Below are 12,464 nucleotides of genomic sequence, written 5' to 3' on the forward strand. Positions count from 1 at the left end.
GAACCCTCGTCTCCTGCATTGGCAGGCAGATTCTTTACCACTGAGCTATCTGGGAAGCCTATGTTATAGCATAGATCCATGAAAATAGTAATTCCTTCTCATTAAAGGTTGAATACTATTCCTCTGTGTGTACATACCACATTTTGTGTATCCATTCATCCATCCACGGACACTTGGGTTGCTTCCACTTTTTGGCTATTGTGAACAATGCAGCTACAAACATGGGTGTGGGAATATCCATTGGAGGTGCCTTTGGATTCACAATAATGTTAACTCTTCTTCCTCTGATGGGAGGTGGGAGACTCCAGCTTGGGGTTGAGCAAGGCTGCAAAGCTGAGAGCTAGTGCTTGGCGGTTCTTTGGTGGCAGGCAGATTGGGGTGAGGTCCAGGGGAGAGGGCAGGGAGGTACCCATGCACTGAGGCTGAGCTCCAGACTGAAAGGATGACAGTCTCACAGAGGCAGAGGCTGTTCTGTTCCTTTCCTCCCAGAGCAATCCCAGGACATTCCGGCTTTAGCCACAAGTCTCAAAGCTTCCTCACCCACTGTGGGAGGGGAAGGCACCTGGCCTGTCTGGTTGGGTTGCATTTTTTAAAAAATTAACTAATTCGATGGAGGTATAATTTCCACAAAGCGACTGCTCCGATGTTAAGTGTGCAGTTTGACAAGTTCTGACAAATGTATGCATCCACATAACCACCGCCCCAATCAAGATACAGACTGTTTCCATCAGCCCAGAAAGTTCCCTCGTGCCAAACTGCAAGTTAGCAGCTTCTTTCAGAGCCAAATTGCTGCAGCATCAACAGGGTTAGGGGACTTAGAAAAAGCCTTGGGGGAGGGGTTGGGGTTAGCGGTTCTAGGCTGTGAAACCCCAGATGTCCTTGGCCGTGAGTCACCACAAAAGACACTTATTTTCCTTTCTAATTTTGCAGCCTAAAGACTCCCCCAGTAGTCTGGCAAGGGAAATTCTGAACCACAGGAGCCCAAAGCACACTGTATTTCCTTGGGTTCACTCAGCAATTCAAACCCCATTCATTCTACAAGTGTGTCCTGCGCACACACTTTTGGCCAGGCCTGGGGCTGGGTGTGGCCATGGCAGGTCAGGGGTAGGAATGGGGAGACAGGCAGATGCAGAGACACTGAACAGGATGGAAAGAAAGACATCTGGGTGGAAACAAAAGGTTTGTGTCTTGGGATTTCACAGAGACACGTCATTCTGGTGGGGGACCGCCAGGAAGACTTCTTAGAAGGTAGGGATGTTCAGGGCAGCCTTTTCAAGGATGCATGGCTTTTCAATAAAAGGCACGAAAGAGAAGACAATTCCAGGCCGGGGGACATTGTGTGTTAATAAGGGCACCGAGACTGAAAAACTATCATTTGTGATGTAAGTTGGGCTTCTCAGGTGGTGCTAGTGGGAAAGAACCTGCTTGCCAATGCCAGGAGATGGAAGAGACGTGGGTTTGACCCAGGGGAAGACCCCCTGGAGGAGGGCATGGCAATCCACTCCAGTATTCTTGCCTGGAGAAACCCATGGACAGAGGAACCTGGTGGGCTACAGTCCACGGGTTGCAGAGTTGGACACGACTCAAGTGACTTAGCATGCATGCATGCATGATGTAATTTATTATTATGTAGAAACCACTGGGCTTGGTGTTTCACATTCGGGATTTTGTTTAACAAAAATAAAAGAATAATGATGAGGAGTGCCTAATGAGCAAGGTTCTATCAGGTGCAGGATGGCTGAGTGACTGCCCAGGTTCACAAAGCATTGCATCTGGACTCAGCCTGAGTCTGGATGATTCTGAAGCCTTGTTGTTCTGCTGTTTACTGTACTATGGGAAGAAACGCACAAAAATGGAAGCACAGGTTGCCACACGCACAGAAGGGAAACAAGAAAGGAACCGGTGTTGCTTTGAATGGTGTTCTAAAGACTGGGAACTTGGGTGGTTCCTCCCTTGGTTCAGATTTGAACTGAGACGGCAGGAGCAATATTACAGTCACAGAAAGAGCTCTGTAAACTCTGTCCCCACACATCTCTGTTTTCTTTTAATGCTGTAGGAAAATCTCATTTACTTAAAACAATGGAGGCTAATTAGCAATATTATTTTTTCCCTATAAACAGTCTAATTTATACAAAATGGCCCAAAGCAGGCCCATGAAGGTTGCAGGCACAGTTGGCCTGTAATTAACACAACTGTCCAGGGGCAGGCCTTCTAGAGAGTATGCTGGCAGGAGGAATTTGTGCTCTCTTCATTATGGTGAAGCCTCCATTCTTGCTTATACTGTTAGTCTGCAGAGAGGGGGGCGGTTCTCAAAGTATTACAAATGTCATCTCCCTTCTCTTTACCCTAAATGCCCCACCACACGTGGAGCTGCCACGGGGGCAAGTTTCCAGGGACTCCTGGGTCTACTTGGCTTTTATCCTTGTCAAGACTTCCCGAGAGGCCACACAGAAGCTGCAGCCGCAACCTAGAGATCTTTGCATCGCATCCGATTCTGAGGTCCCGGGAGAGGCTATGGGTCCAGAGTCCGGCCACTCCCCCCTCAGTGCCCCAGTCCAGCCCCAAAGCTGGTGGAACATCCAGCAGCCTTGGAGGGCAGGGGAGGCTCAGGCTTCTTAAGTGAGTCTCGTTTCCCTACTGCCTTGAAGGGTGCTCCCAGAAACACCCGTTCCCTGATGCACAGTCTGCAGCCCCAGGGCAGCCACGTCACAAGGCACAGCCTTCTTGCACACATACAGATCTGTATGTGTGTGCCCACACACCCTCAACCTACACACACATACACACACGGTTTCTTCACTGCCTCTGGACATCCAGGGCTGTCATACGAGCACACCGTGCTTCATTCTCCCCAAACATCTCCAAACCCCTTGAAGTGCACTGAGGGACAGAGCTGCCGTCACATGGAGAAGTCCCCTGTTGGCAGAAAGCCTCTCGAGCTCCTCAAAGACCAGGCGGCACTGCCCTTCACCCTCCTCTCTGAGCTTGGGGTCTCTAAGTTGCAGAGACACGGAGGGAGCTCTCCGCTGGGACCTGGGACTCCTCCCTGCCAGCTATGCTCCTCCCTTGGCCCACGTGCACACACAGCTGTGAGGCTGCCTCCTTTCTCGACAAAAGTCTATCTCTCTCCAGTTGGGATTCTGGAACCAGGCCCTTTGCCCCGAATGCTCCTGGATTTGCAGAGGCCTGCAGCGACCAACGAACAACCTCCCTGCCTTGCCCCTTCTCCTGGGGCAGAGGGTAGGGTGGGTGACATTGGGGACACACCTCCTCCAGCCCTACATCACATTCTGACCCCCAAACCACAGGTTCCCCACCCAGCCCCTCCAGGCTGCCCCACATCTTGGAAGCTCATCACTGTCACGTTTCAGTCTTGAAAGAAATGTTTTAGCCTCGAAAGCAAGCACAATGTGGCTTTTGACACAGGAACCAGACGAAGTCCAGCCTTGGCCGTGTGGATCCCCTGATGGCCTGCTCACCAGGGCCTCGCTCTGGACCCAGGAGCAGGAAGCCGGCAGGGCGCAGAGGGTGTGTGGCCTCCGCCTCCCACGCGCCTCCATTCTGCTGCAAGCGAAGCGCATTGCAAACGAGAGTATTTTTTCTCCTTGTCAGTGAGCCGTTGCTGTCTGTGTATTCCAGGAGGAGGCCATTACGGGGAGTTAATAGAGTTTTAAATTTGTTTTTAAATTTTATAACGCAATTCATCAAATTCAGCATCTGAGCACAGCATTCATGTTCAGACCAGGCAACATATGCCAAACTGGCCCGAGTTTTCCTCTACCCTTTCCACCACCCTCACCCTCAAATGAGAAAAGGTGAACTCTTTAGGGTAACTGCCAGGCACTGTCCCCAAATGGGGTGGGTAGAAAGGCAGCAGGTTGGGCTCTGGGCTGCCAGGGTCATTCTGGAACTAGCCCATGGAAAGGCTAGCGACTTATTGAGGTGCTCTGGGCACCTTTCATGGTCAAGCATGATCGAGGCTGCCCTAGGCCGTAGTCACCAGGCTGAGGTGCCTACCTGGGTGTCACGGTGACGTGGTTCTTTCAGACCCACGTCTGTGACGGGGCAGGTGTCAGGAGAACGGGGCCACATGCAGGGCACAGATGTGGAAAGTAAATGGTGAAGTCTGCTGGACAGGACAGATGGGAGCTTATTCCTGCTATTTTTCACCCAGAAGGGTTTCCTTCAAGGGTGTGTTCGGCTGGACTTCGGATCACTGTTGTAACTGGGAAATCTGTTGCTGCTGAGCTGGAAATAAATGAGACTGAAGGGAGCACGGTTTTGTAAAGAACATCTCGGATTTCAGGATTTGCAGCAGATCTTCTGTATCATGAACCACAGCCAATTTTGTCTTTTATTAAGTGTTAATAAGTGACTTTGGTTCTAGGGAAAATTCTGAGATACATGTTGCTGGCAAGTGAAACCTTGTTGGTCTCAGAGCCAAATGCAATAAAACAGCTTCCTCCTATGGCCCTGGCAGCAGGACCTTCAGCTCGTTGAGGGCACAAAGCCCCTAAAGGCAGTGTGAGTGTGGGGTGTCCCCTTGCCCAGCACATGGCAGCAGGGGGGTTGTGGGGGTGGAACTCTCAGAACACCTCACCAGTCTGGTCCTGGCTCTGGTCTTCTTTGGAAACCTGTCTGTGGGTAACAGAACTCACAGGGTGGCTGCACCCCGGACCCAGCTGTCTGGGCGCAGGTCAGGAGTGGCCACCAGGTGGCAATAATTTGAAGTCACTACGGATTGCAGGCCCTGACGTGCTGGTGACAAGGAAGGGGCTTCAGGCAGGCTTCTGCTGAGCCCCAGAAACCATTTTCCACCACCTCTCTGAGCATCCAGGTACCAACCTGAGCTCTGTACCTCTTGAAAGAAACAGACTGCAAACATAGAGCGAACCCTTCCCTGAAGCTACGCACCCAGTTAAATGTCTTGCACCCACTCCTCAACTCCTGGGTGACTTTGGCCCCATGAATCATGCCTTTCCAGCTGGAGGCCCCGTGCTCCCAGTCTGCATAGCTTCAGACATCATGCTGCTGTTTTTCAAACAGAAAGAGAGGCCAAGTGGGGGTGAGGCCAGCACCCTGCCTGTCCTCGGCTCTCCCGAGCAGATTTGGAAGCAGATGCTGAGGACTGGGCCCAGGTGGGATGTGGGACCAGGGTGGAGCGGGGCTTGGCTGTCAGCAGGGGCAGGGGATGGGCCAGGGTGGAGGAAGAACATCTTGAGGTGAGGCAAGTCTTTTTGCATTCAAGGGCTTTCCGGCTTCCAACTTGCTACTTATTGCATTGACAAATATTCCACACGATTGAGGAACTATTTTCCAAAACAAAATGCTGGTATTCATCAGGAGGCGCGGGTTGTGCAGTGTGAACAATTCACTTTCGTTAAGTACCATATGGCCGCTGGTAGGAACACGCTAACATGTTTCAACAGTACAGCTGGGGTAGGGTTCCTTTATTCACCGTGCAGATGGCTCTAATTGACATCTCTCCTAAAACAGGTCTCCAGAATTTCTGTAGGATCATTAGAGTAATTAGTTATTAAATACCATCACCACTTTTAGAGAGAGGGTCTGATCCCTGGCAACATTCCACCGTGATGGAACTGACAGGTCCCGGCGGAGGACCAGGCGTGGGAGGCACAACGGGGAGGGTGTGCGAGCTCCTCCTCTCGGTGGCAAGGCCACAGGGGGACAAAGACTGTCACTAATTCCAGAGTAGCCCCGGGGAGAGGACTCGAGACACCAGACGGCTCTGGACCAGGGCTCCAGAGCCAGGCTCATCTGTTCTTTAGCTGCAAGACCACGCAGCATTAATCACTCAGCCTCAGTTTGTTCTTCCCTTAAATGGGACACTGCGCAGGGGATCACGCCGGGTCTGTAGGCAAGAAAGGGGTCCCGGGAATGCACGTGCGTCTAGGAGTTCTTCCGAAAAGTAAATACATGCATGGCTATTTGCAATATGGGTTGAGGAAATAGCCTTCACTCTGAGCTCTTTCCTCATTGATCGAGGGTTAATAGCATGACATTATTAGTTTAATTTCACAGTCTAATCAGTTTCCTGCATTATTGATCGGAGGACTTGGAGCAATTGCAATTTTGTAAAACTCTCGGCCGAGGGAATAAGGCTAGGAGGCTTTCAAGCTCGCGGGGCCACAAAGGGAGTGCTTGGCCTCAGCACACAGCTGACCTAACAGAGGGCACGCCATCCACAGGTAAACTGCTGTCCGCTGCTGGACCACGTGGAGGATCAGCGCGTCCAAACCCCACAGAGACTATGACCCAGCATCAGAAGTAGAGACCAGCCCTGGAGAAAGCCCCTCTCCCAGGCAAAACTGGAGCCCAAATCCACCTCGAATGCCATTCTGAGCCCCCAGCCGGCCTGGGGCTTCATTGTTAAACACCCCCCGTCAGCAGGGCCCCATCTGTGCAATGGAATTTTTTTTTTTGTCACTTTTTCAAATCAGAATAGAAACAATTTTTAGTCTATAATTATCATTTCTTTTCTCAACAGACAAATGTTTCCTTTTAAATTGTAGGGCGGAAAAAGCAAAGAACAACATTTTAAACCAAAAAGAAAGACTAAAATTAATTTCCTCTTTACAGAAAAATAAAATACAACAGCTCTAAGAAGCCAGGTTTTTCTTTTTCCCAAAAGAGCAACAAAAGCAACAGAGCGTTCACTGCCAGCACTAATGCCCGTTTTTAAGAGGCAAGTCCTTGAGGGGTAGTGGTGATGGAGTCTGCAGACCTGTCTCTGGGGTCAGGCCTTGGACTTGATCTCTTGGAGGAGGCTGGGCTGCTCCTAACACCGGAGATCACTTGGGATGAATCATTCCAAGGCCCCGGATCAGAGAGACAACTCAGGACAGAGGGTCTCAGGAGTCAGGGTCAAGGCCTGGGGTTGACCAGTTGGCCCTTAGTTTCCTCATCTCTGAGATGGGATTTTACATTTTCCATTTACATCTTACAGACTTGTTAGGGGGATCCTCTGGGCAAAGTGCTTTGTGACTCTGAAGCATTGAACAAATCCTGCTGCTTTCACCATGTAGCTGAGACTAATCAGACCCACCATTAAGAAAGAAAGCCCTGCTCAGATGCTTCCTCTGCCGGCGAGCTCCTCTGTCCACCTGGAAAAGCCAGGTGGCTTTTCCCAGGTCCCCACCACATCCCGGCCCGCACGCTCGGCCAGCGTGCAGCAGGAGATCTGTGAACAGGCCTGCGTTTACTGACTGCACCCTCAGTGCCAGGTTTGGATGGGGGAGAAGCAGTCTGGCTTTGAGATGCTAAAAGCAGTTCACTGCAGCCGGTACAGAGCCTGTTCAGGTGAGGAAGCGGTTTCCTCTGGGTGAGGAGGGTCAAATATTCCCTAGTCCACGTTAAGGAGTTTGATTTCAGAATCGGCCAGTGGAGAGTGAAGACAGCTCAACTCTCCTGGCACAGGGCTGCCCCCAAGCCCACCCTCCAGCCTCCTCAACAAAGAAGCGGGCACAGCTCACATCCACCAACGTGCTCTCCCAGTTCAGTGTGGTGACTGCTGAGCCCACACTCACTCCTCGGCGTAAACCCCTTCAGGGTCTCGCCACTACTCAGGGCTGTGCTGGTTAAGGTTTACCTGCCAGCTCTGGCAGCAGTGGGGGACGAAACAACAGAACCAGCTACACCCTGGCTCCTAGCGTCTGTGAGTACCTGTTGTATAAACATTCCTCCTTCAATTTCAAGCTACCAACAGGATGTCAACTGAATGGAGAGCTGGGCTCTTGGGAGTCACCAAGCCTGCCGGAGCTCATCACACCCACCAGACCGGATGGGGTGTGGAGGGTTGGGCCACAAAGATACTGCTCCAAGGCTGGTGCTCTGTGACCAGGAAGACCCCACGCCATCACGCAGCAGGGAGCAGAGCTGGCCAGCACACCGCTGCTCCCCATCTTTCCCTACTCTGATCCCCAGTGGCTTTGATCCACCAGATCACGTCCAAGCACCTCACCTGGCATCCAAGGCTTTTTGTACCAGGCACCACCTCAGCGTGCACTCCAGCTCTTGTCCCTCTGTCCCCACAAAGCCCCCTGAGCCAGCCTTGTTGTCTCCTCATGGTTCCCAGTCACACCTGGGATGATCCTGCTCACAAGGTTCTCTCTGCCTGGCACACCTCCCCCCCACCCCCACCCCGCTGCAGTCCCTGATCAAACCCTGCCTGAGCTCTTCCTCTGGTAGCCCCCAGATCCCTGCATCTGTTGGCAGTGAACCCCAAGTGCACCCAGCACGCCCCTGCCTGATGGCACTCACTGTGCACCTTCCTGGTGGAGCAAGGACTCTGGGCTTGCTGTTGCTCAATGGATCCGCACTCCTCATGGTGGGCTCCCGATTCAAGGTTCTTCCTGCCTGACGTTAGTCTCTGACCTTTGAAAACTCCCTCTCAAGGAAGCAGAGGAGGCCAAGCCTTAGTGTTCAATGTCTGTGCTTCCAACGACAAAATGACCACGGGCCCAAAGACTCACTTGCCACAGCTAGGCAAGGCCGGAGAGATGGCTGGGTTCCACAGGGAGGGAGCTTAGTGGCTGTCCCAGCCGCAGTGAGACTCTCGTGGCAGAACAGCAGGGCCTTGTGGCAGAGACACTGGATCCCTATAATGACCCCAAACAGGTGGAAAAAGGCAACTGGGTGTCCTGCACACCTGATAGCTTTCTAAAAATAGGCGGTGGGCCCTGGCTCCGCAGGCTGGCCTCTGGGTAGGGGCAGGGGCAGGGGCTGGTGGCTATTTGATCACTAAACTTCAGAGAAGCAAGGCAAGTCTAAGCTGGTTTTCTACCTTGCCCTCCCCGCCAGGCTGAAGCCAGACATGCAAGCTTGGCTCTGGGGTCCCGAGCTTGCCCATCATCTCCTGCATAGCCCTGCCCCATCGCCTAGGGAAGGACGAAGGCAGACCGGCCAGGGCAGATGCCAGCAGGCTCCGGGCACCGTTTCTTCTTGGCCAAGCGACCCGGGTACAGAGACATTCTCCTCAAACCAAGGCGCTGACAGCATCGAACAGAAATGTCATGGTCTGAAGCCACGTGGCGTAGGAGGAAGCAAGAAAAGAAGAGAGGAATTCTCCGGGCTGAGCCCCCAGAGGTCTCCTCTGTGGGGCCGGGCAGAGGGGCAAGCGGTGGGCAGAGGAACAAAGGGAGCACTCTTTTCTTTCGGGGGCAGGCTGCGCCTTCTGCAGTTCCTCAGCCCCATCTCCTCTGGTCCCTCCTCCCTCCTCCGTGTCTAGACGGAATACTCCTGGCAGCCTTAAGTCGTGCATTTGGCCTTTGGTCCCCAAGGCCAGCCCTGTGGCGCACCGGGGGTGCTCTGCTGGCTCAGGGAAATCTTTTAAAAACAAATCCCACCAAAGAATCTAAAAAAGAGTGAGTAGATGTATATGGATAACTGGTTCACTTTGCTGTACAGCAGAAACTAACACAATGTAGTAAATCAACTATATTGCAATAAAAATTAATTTAAAAAAATCCCACTCATTAAAAGGCACAGTGTGGATTCTCAGAGGCCAGAATGCCAGCACATTTTGGTGATCACTAAGTCACCCAGCTGAGAACCAGTCTGAGAAGGTTAACGTGAAACATTATAGGGACTAAAATTACTTCCAAGAAAGATCCTTGGCGAATATAAACTGTCCCCCTCACCAACCCCACACAGTTGGAATACCACCTTTCTAATCCTTTTAGTGAGAGGCAAGGAAACTGGGAGGCCTGTGGTTTCCTGGAACATTTTCATACCAGGGTGCTCCTCTCCCTGTGAAGTCCTTCGGAGACTCTTTTAAGCACGATTTTCATACCAGGTCTTGGGAGAGATACAGAGCATTGCTTATTCTGAAAATATTGGCAAGGCCAGCAAAGGAATGGAGCAGATAGAACCAGAGGGATTCCCGACACTGCCTGTCCTCCCGATGGCCCCCAGCCCCTCTCAGCCCCCAGTCCCTTTTGACCCTAACCCCTCCCTCTCCTGGCTGAAGACCACAAGCACACTTCTCCTCACTCTCCGTACCAAGATCATATTGCTGAAATGTGATGCTTGGCCCACTGACCTGCCAGCCGTGTGGCCACCCTCTCACCAGGGCCCTGCGTCCCACCACGTGCAAGCCATGAACATCTATCACTGTGACTCTAGCGGCGGCCCTGCCGTGCCCCTTGGCGCCTCTTACGCATCCTGGGCAGTACAGCGTGTCTTGTTTCCTCAGCCCCTCTGAGCCCCCATTTCTGCACGGAGCACAGGCGGACCTGGCTGGCACCTGTGCCACCTCAGTGTCATCTGCCCTCCGGGCCGGCTCGGGGCTCAGCAGAGTAGAAAGAGATGTAGATGAGGACCCGGGCACTGAGGAGCTGGGTACTGCGTTTGGGCGGGTGCTGCCACTCCCTGGCATATGCATGAGATGGGGAGCAGGTCACAAGTCACCTCCCCACTCTCTGGCATCACTTCCTTCTCTGCAAAATGGGAAGAATTGGAGCCACTCTACCTACCTCATGGAGGTGTTCTGGGAGCCAAAGAAATGCCAGGTGGAGAAGAAACTTGGAAGGGTGCTAGTCAAAAGTTCATTATCGTTACAGAGCAGGGCTGAAGGTGTCCAGGCCAGCTTCCCCAAGGGACAGCGAATCCTTTCTTTATGAGATGAGTACTTACATCAAGGTTCCTGCTCCCTCTTTGCTAACAGGAATTGCAGGACCCTTGCCAAGTCCAAGCAGTACAAAGAGCAAATAATCACTTGGATGAGAGAAGCCTGTTGAAATGAGTCTTTGTTGGGCACAGGGTTTGGCTGACAGCTTGGCCCGAAAATCAGCACAGTGAATCAGCTCATTGGCTCTCACAGGGAGATGGACTCAGCTAGACTCTGATGTTTCACAGTTCCCACTACGCACCCTGCACACAGTAGGGATTCAGACGATGCTTGTTAAGCTGATTACTGCAGAGGCAGCTGGAAGTGTGAGAGGGCGAAGCCCTGTCCATTCAAATTGGAGACTCACTGGGTAACGCGAGGGAAGGGGAAAATCCGAAATCAGACAGGACCTGAGGCTGAAGCGGGTGGGGCCGTTCATTCTGCAGCCTTATAGCTGAAAGGGATTTTGGGGGGTGGGGGAGCAGGGGGAGGGTGGAATTAACATGCTTACTGTATTATGTTGCAGCAGTGATAAGACTAAAATTTAGGATTTTCCTAATGAGACTCCTGCATTCACTGGTTTTCCTTATCAGCACTGGCAAGAACCCTAGTTTAGCATTTCTGTCCTCTGCTTTAGAATGGAGGAAGGATCACGGGAGGGATTTGAAAACTTGCTCCGGAGAATAACTGTATGCGCCCTTTTTGCTCTCCCAGAGGAATGCGGGTCCTCTGCCCCTGGTCCTCCCCAGATGCACTGAGCTCTGGATCCAGGCGACAAGCTTTCCCAGTTCGGAGTTTGTGGAATGAAATGCACATTGGGGCTGGGGAGGGAACCAGCGGAAGTTAGAATGCCAGGCAGTTCAAAGTGCCTCTGCCCTCTCTCTCCTGCCCTAGGCTCGGGAAACCATCCTCCTTTCCCACCAAGTGTCCATAACCACCCCTGAGGGGCAGGTACCTGGGTTCTAACACTAGGCTCTGAGACAGCTCTAATGCCTGCCACGGGGTCAGCTCTTTAAGGACTGCGATCAGGACAGTGACAAAGTCAAGGCCATACCACAAGTCCTCACATCTATGTGGCACTTGCTGCCTCTGGGGGGTGGTGGGGGCAGAGCCACACACCCCTTTAACAGGTGTGCAGCCTGGTGCTTAGAGATGGTAGCTTGTACTACCTAGAGAGAGCTGACACTGGAGTCAGAAATAGGAGCTGAGGGTCCAGACTTAAGGCTGGGGTTGGAGGAGACCAGACCCCTTCCCCAGGGTCTGGGCTGCAGGTTCCTCCTCTTGCACTCCAGGACCTTGGATCCCCTGGAAGCAGCCAGCCCACTCTGCAGGGGGACCTGAAAGGCTTGCCTCACCTTCACATATCACCCACTTGATTGACTATCCAAGCCTGCAAAAAAGCACATCTTTTTTTCTGCAAAAAAAGCATTTTTTTAAAATCAGATTTCAAAACGGTGAAAATTCCAGTCCACCCAGAAATGAGGAAGAGCCATCCTTCCTTTATCTCCAACATATCCGCAAGTCAAGAACCTTAGAACAAGCAAAGTGGATGGCTTTGTAGTGCAGGAGTTCCCTGGTCACAGGACAGTCCCAGCATCCTTGTTTGTAGCCTATGAATGCTTCCTCTGCACACGGTTCGAACGAGCAGATCCTCAGTGGGTGAGGGGGTGCTGCTGCCTCAGGTAAGACAGGGAGCAGAGCAAGTTTACTGGGTCAGAATGAGAAGAGAGGCAGAAACGTGGAGAACAGGGGCACAACCTAGGCAAGCACAGCAGCCTTTGGGCCTTCAGTTCAGGCACAAATCTCCTAACTGCTTCCATGGGCTGGACCCCAGAGC

At 52.3% G+C, this 12,464-nt stretch overlaps 1 protein-coding gene across 3 annotated transcripts in view; it reads right to left on the minus strand.

Moving 5' to 3' along the window:
* KLHL29 (kelch like family member 29) overlaps positions 1–12,464 on the minus strand; it is a 331,050-nt gene that overhangs the window by 176,441 nt on the left and 142,145 nt on the right. Inside the window, exon 1 of one of the 3 annotated variants that reach the window (XM_019970640.2) lies at positions 8,493–9,444. The exons of 1 other annotated variant lie outside the window; for it this stretch is intronic. Coding sequence is in view for 1 of the 2 variants with exons in the window: in XM_019970637.2 (XP_019826196.2) it covers positions 8,281–8,346 (66 nt within the window). In the remaining variant the exon portion in view is untranslated. One more of the 3 variants, XM_019970637.2, reaches the window with a different exon arrangement.

The sequence above is a fragment of the Bos indicus genome, chromosome 11 (genome assembly GCF_029378745.1).
Source record: "Bos indicus isolate NIAB-ARS_2022 breed Sahiwal x Tharparkar chromosome 11, NIAB-ARS_B.indTharparkar_mat_pri_1.0, whole genome shotgun sequence".
Lineage (NCBI taxonomy): Eukaryota > Metazoa > Chordata > Mammalia > Artiodactyla > Bovidae > Bos > Bos indicus.